At 44.6% G+C, this 15,194-nt stretch overlaps 1 protein-coding gene across 3 annotated transcripts in view; it reads left to right on the top strand.

Annotated features, from left to right (window-relative positions):
• The window catches only part of vwa5b2 (von Willebrand factor A domain containing 5B2), a 58,890-nt gene that overhangs the window by 30,372 nt on the left and 13,324 nt on the right, over window positions 1–15,194 (top strand). For all 3 annotated transcript variants that reach the window (XM_061979723.1, XM_061979724.1, XM_061979725.2), the window contains exons 10-12: window positions 3,993–4,169; window positions 4,238–4,348; window positions 10,519–10,721. In XM_061979723.1, coding sequence (XP_061835707.1) covers window positions 3,993–4,169; window positions 4,238–4,348; window positions 10,519–10,721 — 491 coding nt within the window. The remainder of the gene's footprint in view (window positions 1–3,992; window positions 4,170–4,237; window positions 4,349–10,518; window positions 10,722–15,194) is intronic.

The following is a 15,194-nucleotide window of genomic DNA, read 5'->3' on the forward strand; positions in this document are numbered from 1 at the left end:
ATGTGAAAATTCAGCGATTTTGAATAAAAATAATCTAAAACTGGTGAAGTTAAATGGAAAATAACCATCCATCCATCCATCTTCTTCCGCTTATCCGAGGTCGGGTCGCGGGGGCAGCAGCCTAAGCAGGGAAGCCCAGACTTCCCTCTCCCCAGCCACTTCGTCCAGCTCTTCCTGTGGGATCCCGAGGCGTTCCCAGGCCAGCCGGGAGACATAGTCTTCCCAACGTGTCCTGGGTCTTCCCCGCGGCTTCCTACCGGTCGGACGTGCCCTAAACACCTCCCTAGGGAGGCGTTCGGGTGGCATCCTGACCAGATGCCCGAACCACCTCATCTGGCTCCTCTCGATGTGGAGGAGCAGCGGCTTTACTTTGAGCTCCCCCCGGATGGCAGAGCTTCTCACCCTATCTCTAAGGGAGAGCCCCGCCACCCGGCGGAGGAAACTCATTTCGGCCGCTTGTACCCGTGATCTTGTCCTTTTGGTCATAACCCAAAGCTCATGACCATAGGTGAGGATGGGAACGTAGATCGACCGGTAAATTGAGAGCTTTGCCTTCCGGCTCAGCTCCTTCTTCACCACAACGGATCAATACAGCGTCCGCATTACTGAAGACGCCGCACCGATCCGCCTGTCGATCTCACGATCCACTCTTCCCTCACTCGTGAACAAGACTCCGAGGTACTTGAACTCCTCCACTTGGGGCAAGATCTCCTCCCCAACCCGGAGATGGCACTCCACCCTTTTCCGGGCGAGAACCATGGACTCGGACTTGGAGGTGCTGATTCTCATCCCAGTCGCTTCACACTCGGCTGCGAACCGATCCAGTGAGAGCTGAAGATCCTGGCCAGATGAAGCCATCAGGACCACATCATCTGCAAAAAGCAGAGACCTAATCCTGCAGCCACCAAACCAGATCCCCTCAACGCCTTGACTGCGCCTAGAAATTCTGTCCATAAAAGTTATGAACAGAATCGGTGACAAAGGGCAGCCTTGGCGGAGTCCAACCCTCACTGGAAACGTGTCCGACTTACTGCTGGCAATGCGGACCAAGCTCTGGCTCTGAGCATACATGGAGCGGACTGCCACAATCAGACAGTCCGATACCCCATACTCTCTGAGCACTCCCCACAGGACTTCCCGAGGGACACGGTCGAATGCCTTCTCCAAGTCCACAAAACACATGTAGACTGGTTGGGCAAACTCCCATGCACCCTCAAGGACCCTGCTGAGAGTATAGAGCTGGTCCACAGTTCCACGACCAGGACGAAAACCACACTGTTCCTCCTGAATCCGAGGTTCGACTATCCGGCGTAGCCTCCTCTCCAGTACACCTGAATAGACCTTACCGGGAAGGCTGAGGAGTGTGATCCCACGATAGTTAGAGCACACCCTCCGGTTCCCCTTCTTAAAGAGAGGAACCACCACCCCGGTCTGCCAATCCAGAGGTACCGCCCCCCGATGTCCACGCGATTCTGCAGAGTCTTGTCAACCAAGACAGCCCCACAGCATCCAGAGCCTTAAGGAACTCCGGGCGGATCTCATCTACCCCTGGGGCCTTGCCACCGAGGAGCTTTTTAACTACCTCAGCAACCTCAGCCCCAGAAATAGGAGAGCCCACCACAGACTCCCCAGGCACTGCTTCCTCATAAGAAGACGTGTTGGTGGGATTGAGGAGGTCTTCGAAGTATTCCCTCCACCGATCCACAACATCCGCAGTCGAGGTCAGCAGAACACAATCCCCGCCATACACGGTGTTGATAGTGCACTGCTTCCCCTTCCTGAGGCGGCGGATGGTGGTCCAGAATTGCTTCGAAGCCGTCCGGAAGTCGTTTTCCATGGCTTCCCCGAACTCCTCCCATGTCCGAGTTTTTGCCTCAGCGACCGCTGAAGCCGCACACCGCTTGGCCTGTCGGTACCTGTCCGCTGCCTCAGGAGACCTATGAGCCAAAAGAACCCGATAGGACTCCTTCTTCAGCTTGACGGCATCCCGCACCGCCGGTGTCCACCAACGGGTTCTAGGATTACCGCCACGACAAGCACCAACTACCTTGTGGCCACAGCTCCAATCAGCCGCCTCGACAATAGAGGCGCGGAACATGGTCCATTCGGACTCAATGTCCAGCACCTCCCTCGTGACATGTTCAAAGTTCTTCCGGAGGTGGGAATTGAAACTCTCTCTGACAGGAGACTCTGCTAGACGTTCCCAGCAAACCCTCACAATTCGTTTGGGCCTGCCAGGTCTGTCCGGCATCCTCCCCCACCATCGCAGCCAACTCACCACCAGGTGGTGATCGGTAGAATGCTCCGCCCCTCTCTTCACCCGAGTGTCCAAAACATGAGGCCGCAAATCCGATGACACAACTACAAAGTCGATCATGGAACTGCGGCCTAGGGTGTCCTGGTGCCAAGTGCACCTATGGACACCCTTATGTTTGAACATGGTGTTCGTTATGGACAATCTGTGACGGGCACAAAAGTCCAATAACAAAACACCGCTCGGGTTCAGATCCGGGCAGCCATTCTTCCCAGTCACGCCTCTCCAGGTTTCACTGTCGTTGCCAACATGAGCATTGAAGTCCCCCAGTAGCACGAGGGAATCACCCGGGGGAGCACTCTCAAGTACTCCCTCGAGTGAATCCAAAAAGGGTGGGTACTCTGAGCTGCGGTTTGGCGCGTAAGCGCAAACCACAGTCACGACCCGTTCCCCCACCCGAAGGCGGAGAGAAGCTACCCTCTCGTCCACCGGGTTGAACTCCAACGTACAGGCTCTGAGCCGGGGGAAAACAAGAATTGCCACCCCAGCCCGTCGCCTCTCACTGCCGGCAATGCCAGAGTGGAAGAGAGTCCAGCCCCTCTCGAGAGAACTGGTTCCAGAGCCCTTGCTGTGCGTCGAAGTGAGTCCGACTATATCTAGCCGGAATTTTTCCACTTCGCGCACTAGCTCAGGCTCCTTCCCCCACAGCGAGGTGACGTTCCACGTCCCAAGAGATAGCTTCTGTAGCCGAGGATCGGACCGCCAAGTGCCCTGCCTTCGGCTGCCGCCCAGCTCACATCGCACCCGACCTCTATGACCCCTGCTATGGGTGGTGAGCCCATTGGAGGGGGGACCCACGTTGCCTCTTCAGGCTGTGCCCGGCCGGGCCCCATGGGGACAGGCCCGGCCACCAGGCGCTCGCCATCGTGCCCCACCTCCGGGCCTGGCTCCAGAAGGGGGCCCCGGTGACCCGCGTCCGGGCGAGGGAAATCTGGGTCCTTGTTTTTTATTATTCATGGAGGTCTTCGAGCCGCTCTTTGTCTGATCCCTCACCTAGGACCAGTTTGTCTTGGGAGACCCTACCAGGGGGCATAAAGCCCCCGGACAACATAGCTCCTAGGATCATTGGGACACGCAAACTCCTCTACCACGTTAAGGTGGCAGCTCAGAGAGGAGATGGAAAATAACTTTATAGTATAATCACTGGATACATATAACAATTTAATAATTTTTTTTTCTTTTTACATTTTTTTCTTTCCATGATGGCAGGTGAGGCCCTGCCTCACCTGCCTCTAGTGACCGCACGTCACTGGTATATATATGTATATATATATATATATATATATGTATATGTGTATATATGTATGTATATATATGTATATATGCCAAGAGTGTGCAAAGCAGTAATCAGAGAAAAAGGTGGCTATTTAGAAGAAACTGGAATATAGAACATGTTTTCAGTTATTTCACCTTTTTACATCTACAATGTAAATAGTCATGAGAATAAAGAAAACGCATTGAATGAGAAGGTGTGTCCAAACTTTTGGCCTGTACTGTATGAATGAGGTAGATCATCTCGACTTGATCAATTGAAAAGTAGCCCACCTGCAGCAAAAGTGTGGGCACCCCTGATATAAAGTGTGTGTATGGGGCGGCGACGTTGGGTTTAGAGTGTTGTGGGGGCCCGGAATTTGATTACATAACCCTGGCTGAGATCCAACTAAATTGTGACTTGCAGGTGGAGTTTGTGAGGAAGCGCTACCACAAGGACATTCTTAACAACCCAGTGTTGATGCTCAACTTCTGTCCTGATTTGTTGGGGGAGCCTCTGGAGCTGAACAAAGCAAACAGAGAAATCATGTTCCTGGTCGACCGCAGCGGCAGCATGAGCGGCGCCAACATGCGTCGGGTGAAGGTGACCTCAAGCAGCCAGTCTGCCAAGGTTTGGTGCTGACAGACCTTCAAGATGCTTTACCCCCACAGGAAGCAATGGCGGTCGCGCTAAAGAGCCTCCCTGCAGGCACCTTGCTCAACATCGTCGGCTTCGGCACCAACGTCAAGTCTCTGTTCACGGCCAGCAAGCTCTGCACCGACGTGAGTTTGCATCACTTCAAGGGGAATTTGAATTTCCTGATGGCAGATGTTTTTCAAGCGTGCAGGACGCTCTGTTTGACGGTCTCTAATCAAGCAATAGGTCACGTCCTGGGGTTGCCTTAGCAGCAGAGTATCAGGTTAAATCCAGGCGAGGGTCTGCGAGGACACACAGTATTTTCACAAGCCTGACCATATGGTGACATTTTACGCATGTTCAGCCCTCCAGCAAGGCAGGTGCTGATGTATGTTTACCTTCGCTTTATTACACCAGGTCTTATTCAATCACTTTCCACCCTGGCTGTGTAATTGGGGCATCTGATATCAGGACAGTCCATTTATGTCGCAGGTTATGTCCGCGCAGGCTTTGTGATCGTTAATCACCTACCACCTGCAGATATTATTCAACTGTTATGCTCCTTCAGTGATTCTGATTCAGAGTAGGGTTGTCCCGATACCAATATTTTGGTACCGGTACCAAAATGTATTTTGATACTTTTCAATACTTTTCTAATAAAGGGGACCACAAAAATGGCACTATTGGCTTTATTTTAACAACAAATCTTAGTGTACATTAAACATATGTTTATTATTGCAATTTTATCCTTAAATAAAATAGTGAACATACGAGACAACTTGTCTTTTAGTAGTAAGTAAACAAAGTCTCCTAATTAGTCTGCTGAGTATGCAGTAACATATTGTGTCATATATCATTCTATTATTTTGTCAAAATTATAAGTGGTACTTGTTCATTTACTGTTAATATCTGCTTATTTTCTGTTTTAACATGTTCTATCTACACTTCTGTTAAAATGTGATAATCATTTATTATTCTGTTGTTTGGATACTTTACATTAGTTTTGGATGATACCACACATGTAGTTACAGGATCATACATTGGTCATAATTTAAGTCCTCATGTGTCCAGGGATGTATTTCCTGAGTTAAATTAAAAAAAACGAAAAAAGATTTTGTGATGCTAATAAAATATCGATGTAATCATAGTAGTATCGACTGGATACGCTCCTGTACTTGGTATCATTACAGTGGATGTTAAGTGTAGATCCACCAATGGCGTTTGTTTATATTGTGACACCGGTGTGCTATTGTATCCTCCTACGCTGTGTTCCGAAGCATGTTTAGCTATTCCTCGTCCTGCAGTGATACTTGTTAGAAACTTACTTTATCAGTCGCCATGGAGGCGAGGATTAGTGATTTAGAAGTAGCTAAAACACTGCAGACTGCGGCTGGACATTAGCTGCTAGCTAGCTCGCCATGTCTTAAAGCACCTCTTCCTGAGGGTGTTTCAGTGTTATAACTTCACCTTTATCTTTAGGCAAAAATGCGTCCATTCTCCCTTTTCTGTCTACACACTGTGTGTGCTTGTAAGTACTCTGTGTGTGCGCGCTGCGGAACATGCTCCTCTGCTCGTAAAACCAGCAATATCACGACGTGACGACGCGCCATCATGCCTGTAAAAGAAAAGGGGGCGGGGACCGGTACTTTTTAGAGGCGGTATAGTACTGAATATGATTCATTGGTGTCACGGTTGGTAAAACTGGTGAACCCAAATGCAACAAAGACAAGCTGAATTAAAGTTCAAGGGTTATTATTAATAAAACCAGAGGGAAAGGAGGGAGCTAGTAGTCCTTGGCTTTGCAGTCCAGGAGAGCACACTAAGGCGAGCAGGCTGTGGCGAGCAGGCTGTGGCGAGCAGGCTGTGGCGAGCAGGCTGTGGCGAGCAGGCTGAGGCGAGCAGGCTGAGGCGAGCAGGCTGAGGCGAGCAGGCTGAGGCGAGCAGGCTGAGGCGAGCAGGCTGAGGCAAGCAGGCTGAGGCAAGCAGGCTGAGGCAAGCAGGCTGAGGCAAGCAGGCTGAGGCTAGCAGGCTGTGGCAAGCAGGCTGTGGCTAGCAGGCTGAGGCTGGCACACACGGCAGGTAGGGAACTGAAGGCAGAGGAAAAAACAGGGGTAAGATGAGGAGCCAAAAAACACAAATGGCATATTCGCAAGATTATCAAAAGTGCTAGAATTCTAGGACAAACGGGCGAGAAGCGTTACCACATGTAGAAAGGTGAAACGATCTGTATTCGAAATGACCAAGGGGAGTCTTACAGGCTGTTTTCCATTCGTCACCAGCTCGGATTCGAATCAAATGGTAGGCATTGCGAAGGTCTAACTTGGAAAACACAGTCGCTCCTTGGAGGGATTCAAAGGCAGATGCCAGCAAAGGAAGTGGGTATTTGTTTTGAATGGTGATATTATTCAACCCTCGAAAATCTATACAGGGACGTAGAGTGCCATCTTTCTTACCCACGAAGAAAAAAACCTGCACCGAGTGGGGAAGATGAGGGTTGAATAATGCCTGCAGCCAATGAGTCATGGATGTACGTTTCCATCGCCTCTCTCTCAGGGCGGGACAGGTTGTATAACCGACTGGAAGGCAGGGGAGCTCCTGAAAGCAGGTCAATGACACAGTCATAAGGGCGGTGCGGAGGGAGGGACAGTGCTTGTTGCTTGCTGAAGGCCTCTTCTAAGTCATGGTAGACAGAGGGAACCTTGGACAGATCTGGGGGCTCTGCGACAACTGGAGAGACTGTGTCCTTAGCAGGGGAGCGGGCAGATCGCAGGCAGGTGGAGAGACAGTAGGAGCTCTAGCTCACCACTTTGGCTGCAGCCCAGTCAATGTGAGGATTGTGACATCTTAACCAGGGCTGACCAAGGACTACAGGAGCATGAGGAGAAGAGATTATGTGGAATTGGATTTGTTCAAGATGATTACAAGGAGGTGCACAGGTTCGGATCGGTGAGTGACACGGGCAAGGAGTCGACCAGTCAGGGAATTGGCTTGTAAGGGTGAGGGAAGTGGCTCGATGGTAATGCCCACTTGGGAAGCAACGTCGGCGTCCAAAAAGCTCTCATCCGCCCCCGAGTCCACCAGAGCAAGGAGAGACAAGGACTGGGATTGCCAACAGAGAGTAGCAGAAAACTGCATTCGGCATAGGGACTTAGGGGAGGAGACAGCTTGGCTCACCAGAACCCCCACTGTTACTGGTGACCCTACTCTTTTGGCCGCATAGAACAGGTGGCAAGGAAATGGCCAGGTTGACCACAATAGAGACACACCTCTGCCCTCCTTCTGCGGAGGCGCTCTTCAGGTGTAAGGTGAGCCCGGCCCACCTGCATGGGCTCCTCAACAGGGGAACTGGAGGTTGAGGCTGTGCACATTGGCAAGTTGGGCTTGGCCAGCCTGGGTCTAAAGCTAGGGGGTTTTGATGACCTGCAAGGAACGGGGTCAGCTTGCCACTGGGCCATCTGGTCAGAGATGTTGATAGCTGCTGTAATAGCTTCGTCTAGGAACAGCTGCTCATTCCTCAGAGCAATCTCCCTTCCAATGACCCGACTAAGCCCATTCAGGAAAGCAGTGAGAAGGGCCTGGTCATTCCAGCCAGACTCCACAGCTAGGGACCGGAATTCACAGGCAAATTCTTACTGAGCTTTTCCCTTGACAAAGTCGCAACAACTGCTGACCTGCTTGCTTCCCTCGTATGGGGTCGTCGTAGACCCGCTTCAGTTCTGCAGATAGTGCAGCAAAGGACTGGATTACAGGGGATCATTGCTCACGAAGGGCATTGAAATAACTCAAAGGGGGCCCCTGTAGCAGGTTGGCTACGTAAGCGATCTTGGCTGCCTCACGGTCAAAGCGAGAGGGCTGAGCATCAAAAGCAAGCTGGATCTGAGTTAAAAATTCACAACAGGTGCTAGGATTGCCAGAGTACTTATCAGGCGGGGGGATGTGTGGCTCTGTAGCAGGGACAGCAGGGGGTGCAGGTGGTTCGGGTTGTGGTTGAGCTTGTTGATTGAGAGTGGTGAGCTGGGTGGAAACGCGTGACATCTGATCAATACGTTTCTGTAGTAGTTGGTCATGGTTTCCCAAACGCTGTCCTTGATTGGCAAGGGCCTCCCTCACACGGTCAAAATCTGCTGGGTCCATTGAAGGGCCAGATCGTTCTGTCACGGTTGGTAAAACTGGTGGACCCAAATACAAAAAAGACAAGCTGAATTAAAGTTCAAGGGTTATTATTAATAAAACCAGAGGGAAAGGAGGGACCTAGTAGTCCTTGGCTTTGCAGTCCAGGAGAGCACACTGAGGCTAGCAGGCTGTGGCGAGCAGGCTGTGGCGAGCAGGCTGTGGCTGGCACACACGGCAGGTAGGGAACTGAAGGCAGAGGAAAAAACAGGGGTAAGATGCGGAGCCAAAAAACACAAAAATGGCAGATTCGCAAGATTATCAAAAGTGCTAGAATTCTAGGACAAACGGGCGAGAAGCGTTACCACATGTAGAAAGGTGAAACGATCTGGCGATCGCGCCGAGTGAAGTCCAAACATTTGTAGGCTGCAGGTGATGAGTTGATGGCAGGCAGGTGAGTGATTAGGGTGCTGGGATCAGCTGTACCAGGTTGAGAGCTGGAGCCAAGCCTACGCCCAAAACACGCCCATTCTCCCAAAGACACACACATTGACAAACAGACACAGACAGAGACTGTGACGCATTGGTATCGCGGTACTATACTAGTACCGCTATACCGTACAAACCTAATTCAAAGTTTCACTTTTTATCTGAGTTCTTGGAATGTGTATCTTGTATCAAAAACTGGTTGTCCTCAAATTTCCTCCAGATAAATTCTAACAAAACGGAAACTCTGAAAATTGTTTCTGATAAAAAGATCCCCCTGATCAAGAACTCCCTTGGTACTCTGGGTGCATCTGTTCAAATCAGCTTCAGAAACATTGGGCTTGTGTTGGATCAGTCCAAGTCTTTGGAGGGTCACAGTCCTCAACTGACCAAAAACTGTTTTATCACCTCAGAAATATTTCTAAAGTGAGAAATTTGCTGTCAAAATTGGATCTGGAAATGATCATTCACGCGTTCATTTCATCTGGTATTGACTATTGTAATTCTCTCTTCACTCTTTTCAACAAATCAACACTAAAGAGACTTCAGACGGTACAAAATGCAGCTACCAGACTTTAGACCAGAACAGTCCATATCACCCTCATTTGATCCAGTCTTCATTGGCTTCCAGTCAAATTCAGTTGAAGATTTTAGTCCTGACTTTCCGTGCGTTGCATGGTGAGGCCCCTCAGTACATCACTGACTTGTTATGCCCCTACTCTTCAGTAGCAAGGTGGGACCCCTCAGTACGTCACTGACTTGTTATGCCCCTACTCTTCAGGGTCTTCAGGCCGGGGTCTTCTAAAGATCCCAAAAACTCATTTTAAAACCCTGGCATTCCAGGCTATAGCTCCCAGACTCTGGAACAATTTGCACCAGTCCCTCCGTGGTCTTGACTGTGTTGAAACTTTTTAAGAAACATTTGAAAACTTCTCTTTTTAGTAAAGCTTTTAGTTAATGCACCTTTTAACTATCATTTTTAATCACCTTTGTATCTTTTTATGATGTTGCCCCTGTTGTTTTCATTGAATTGTTGTGAAGTTAGCATGTTCGTCTCATGTTTATGAAGTTAGCATGTTAGTCTCATGTTTGTGAAGTTAGCATGTTTGTAAGTTAGCATTTTAGTCTCATGTTTGGGAAGTTAGCATGTTTGTGAAGTTAGCAAGTTAGTCTCATGTTTGTGAAGTTAGCATGTTTGTCTCATGTTTGTGAAGTTAGCATGTTAGTCTCATGATTGTGAAGTTAGCATGGTATTCTCATATTTGTGAAGTTAGCATGTTTGTCTCATGTTTGTGAAGTTAGCATGTTTGTCTCATGTTTGTGAAGTTAGCATGTTAGTCTCATGTTTTTGATTTTAGCATGTTAGTCTCATGTTTGTGAAGTTAGCATGTTTGTCTCATGTTTGTAAAGTTAGCATGTTAGTCTCATGATTGTGAAGTTAGCATGGTGTGTCATGTATGGGAAGTTAGCATGTTTGTCTCATGTTTGTGAAGTTAGCACATTTGAAAACTTCTCTTTTTAATAAAGCTTTTAGTTAATGCCCCTTTTATCTATCATTTTTAATCACCTTTGTATCCTTTTCATGTTGTTTTCATTGAATTGTTGTTTTACTTCACCTATGTTTTAAACATCGCTTTGTCATTTGATCTGTGAAGTGCTTTATAAATAAAATGTACTTACTCACCTATTCGCAGAGTTCTGACAGCATGTTCTGCCACAGGTCACGCTGATGCAGGCGTACGAGTATGTCCAGAAGATGAGAGCTGACATGCGAGGCACAGACCTGATGGGGGCGCTGTCCTGGGTGTACCAGCAGCCCATGCAGCAGGCGTACCCTCGCCAGGTGTTCATCATCACAGACGGGTCCATCAGCAACGTGGGCAGCGTTTTAGAGCTGGTCCGAAGGAACACGTGCGCTGGCAGGTATGGAGGCATTAGGTACTTTTCCACCAAAGGAACATCCCCACTTACGCGGGTAAATAAAGTTCCCCCCGTGGAATTTAGATTTAGATCTTCAGGAACCTTTCGGAGTTCCTCCTAGCTTGGTGGGACTTTTTCAAGCAACCAGAAAACTTTTGGGGGGCTGTCGAACGCTGATTGGTTGAACACAGTTGGGGGCTTCCTAAAACGTGTTTTTCAAAGCCATGACCACCATTGGAATATACGCGGCGACTTGTTTATTTACTTCTTGCATTGCTATTACAACAAGCTTGACAACAAAGAGAAAGAAGAACGAAAGGAGATTTCAAAATGCAGGAACTTTTGTGGGGCGTCTTTGTGCTGAAGAATGCTGATCAGTGGAACTATTTTGCAGTGTTTTTACTCAGGCGTAGTCTTTAAAATATATGCAGTTTATTGTTTTGGATTATTTTTACAAACTTCATTTCAAAGATATGAGAAGTGGACGGACTCTTTTAAACGTATTTACACTCGAAGCGGCGAGTTTAGCTGCTTCCTACTCTGACTTTGTTGGACAAATTTTGGGGAAAAGGAGGCAGCACACGAGTGGAACAAAGGTAAATAACATTAATTATTAACTACCGTATTTTTCGGACTATAAGTCGCAGTTTTTTTCATAGTTTGACTCCAGTGCGACTTATATATGTTTTTTTCCTTTTTTATTATGCATTTTCGGCAGGTGCAACTTATACTCCGGTGCGACTTATACTCCGAAAAATACGGTATTTACTTTGTTACATGTTGTAAAAATAGTCAGTGACACTTCATTTGTCATTATTAGCCTTAACCCCAGTGAACAGAATGCTAATGCTAACGCTAAAGCCTATGTGTTCGTGTTGTCAGCATGAGCTAAAAACCCTGACATTTATTATTTATATATTGTTATTTACAGATAAACCCTGACATTTATTATTTATATATTATTTACAGATAAACCGTGACATTTACTATTCATATATTGTTATTTACAGATAAACCCTGAAATGTATTATTTATATTTTGTTATTTACAGATAAACCCTGACATTTGTTATTTATACATTATTTACAGATAAACCATGACATTATTATTTATGTATTATTTACAGATAAACCCTGACATTTGTTATTTATATATTGTTATTTACAGATATGACACATATTATTGATATATTGTTATTTACAGATAAACCCTGACATGTATTATTTATACATTGTTATTTACAGATAAACCCTGACATTTATTATTTATATATTATTTACAGATAAACCGTGACATTTATTATTTATATATTATTTACAGATAAACCCTGACATTTATTATTTATATATTGTTATTTACAGATAAACCCTGACATTTGTTATTTATACATTATTTACAGATAAACCATGACATTATTATTTATATATTGTTATTTACAGATAAACACTGACAGGTGTTATTTATATATTGTTAACAGATAAACACTGACACATATTATTGATATATTGTTATTTACAGATAAACCCTGACATGTATTATTTATATATTGTTATTTACAGATAAATGCTGACATTTGTTATTTATATACAGTGTATTGTTATTTACAGATAAACCTTGACATGTGTTATTTAAATATTATTTACAGATAAACCCTGACATTTGTTATTTATACATTATTTACAGATAAACCATGACATGTATTATTTATATATTGTTATTTACAGATAAACACTGACATTTGTTATTTATATATTGTTTTTTTTTTACAGATAAACACTGACACATATTATTGATATATTGTTATTTACAGATAGACCCTGGCATGTATTATTTTTATATTGTTATATACAGATAAACACTGACATTTGTTATTTATATACAGTGTATTGTTATTTACAGATAAACCTTGACATGTTATTTAAATATTGTTATTTACAGATAAACCCTGACATTTGTTATTTATACATTATTTACAGATAAACCATGATATATATTGATATATTGTTATTTACAGATAAACACTGACACATATTATTGATATATTGTTATTTACAGATAGACCATGACATGTATTATTTATATATTGTTATTTACAGGTAAACCCTGACATTTGTTATTTATACATTATTTACAGATAAACCATGACATTTGTTATTTATATATTGTTATTTACAGATAAACACTGACACATATTATTGATATATTGTTATTTACAGATAAACACTGACATGTATTATTTATATATTGTTATTTACAGATAAACACTGACATTTTTTATTTATATATTGTTATTTACAGATAAACACTGACACATATTATTGATATATTGTTATTTACAGATAAACACTGACATGTATTATTTATATATTGTTATTTATAGATAAACACTGGCATGTATTATTTATATATTGTTATTTACAGATAAACACTAACATGTATTATTTATATATTGTTATTTACAGATGTACTGTACTGACATGTATTATTTACATATTATTTACAGCTGAAATGGACCAAAAGGACCCTCATGAATCCATCATTTACCAAGAGGACGACTTTCTGACTGTTGGACATTGCGGACAAAAGCCTGACTTTTTATGAACAATTCCGTACACTTTATTTGAAGTATTCTCCTTTTGTATATTATTGCTTGGTATTTAATTTACTTACTTTTTAGTAAAATAACTCTGACCTAATATTGTCTGTTTATTGTCATGGTATCAGTGAAGAAATAAACTAAACCACTCCTCCATACGTCATCAGCATGATTTGGATAAACTACTTTGAACTGTGAAATGTGGTGGAAACACAAACCACACACTTCTCCAGGAACCTATAGATCCAGGAACCAAATGGAAAAGGGCCTAATGTCTGCTTTTTGTTCCAGTGCCTGGTTTTCGGGCTAGAAGGCGGAGTCACCTGATACCTATTTCCTTCCTGACTACTTAAGCTCTCTCGTCTATTCCCTCTGTGCCTGTTGATTCCTGATGCTTCACCCTTCCAGTCGTGTTCATCTCCTCTGCTCTTGCTCCACGCACACTCATTGTTCCTGCGGCTCTGCCCCGTCGCAGCCGTGTAGTGTTTACTTGTTCTTCTCCATACTTTTTGTGTGCGTCCTTAATTGTTTTTTCTCACTCCTTTTTGAGTGTGCTTTTTGTTATTTTTATTCTTTCTTCTCTGCGTTGGGGTCCTAATCCGGACAGGCATGGGAATCAGCGGTCTTCTGTTTCACCCATCTATATTGCCCAGGGGCATACATTGTGCATTTTGGGCCACTTTTCTACCCATAAACACACACCTTAAGACAGCAATGTACTCACGCTGTGTGTTTACAATAAAGTAAACAGAAATGGGTGTCAAACTCGTTTTCATTGCGGGCCACATCGCACTTATGGCGACCATCAAAAGGTTGCTTGTAACAGCAAATAATATAGGAATTTGCCTATGGGTTTGATTATTATTTTTTGCGTGAACTGTAAAATAAAATCTGTATATTTTACTGTAAAACTCAGTCACCAGAACTGTACTGTGTGTTTTTTTACAACATAGTACAGTAGGGAAGGGACTCATATGGCTCCATCCATTTCTGGGTAGATCTCACATGAGAGGTAATAATTTTGCAATGCAGTCTGCTGAAAATGATGGAAAGTGCCACTCTAGATTGCAACTGACGTTGTGGTCAAAGTTGGAACTGCCACAAAACACATTTTAAGATATTCATCACCTGTCTGGCAGTTCATGTGGATAGTGCATTCCCTCGGTTCAATACGTTTCATGTGTCAGGTAAACTGCAACAAATGGAGTCATATGAATCCCCTTCCTACTGTACGGTAATAGGAAACACGGTAACACTGTTTTTTTACGGGGGGAAACCGGCAGCTGTGTCGCCAGGACTTTACTGTAAAATCTACAGTGGTTTTTAAAACCTATTACTGTAAATGGGAAAATTGTACCACTGTTTTTTACAGCAAAAATGGCAGTTTAACCACTAGAATTTTTCTGTAAAATTTACAATAATTTTTTTTTACAACATGGAAAAACAGTACCACTTTTTTTATTCTGGCGACTGAGCTGCCACTTTTATACCATAAAAAAATGTGATACCGTTTTTCCATTTACAGTAATACATATATATTTTAGGGTACAAAATGAACAGCTCAGTCGACAGAACTTTACCCTTAAAAAAAAAAAACGGATGAAATTGTTTTCAATTTACAGTAATATGCCTGGGGATAGGTTGATTGGCAACACTAAATTGGCCCGAGTGTGTGAATGTTGTCTGTCTATCTGTGTTGGCCCTGCGGTGAGATGGCGACTTGTCCAGGGTGTACCCCGCCTTCCGCCCGATTGTAGCTGAGATAGACTCCAGCGCCCCCCGCGATCCCGAAGGGAATAAGCGGTAGAAAATGGATAGATGGATGGCTGCTGTAAAAACCACCGTAGATTTTACCGTAAAACCTATTGTCATTTTTACAA

The sequence above is a fragment of the Nerophis lumbriciformis genome, linkage group LG19 (assembly GCF_033978685.3).
Source record: "Nerophis lumbriciformis linkage group LG19, RoL_Nlum_v2.1, whole genome shotgun sequence".
NCBI lineage: Eukaryota > Metazoa > Chordata > Actinopteri > Syngnathiformes > Syngnathidae > Nerophis > Nerophis lumbriciformis.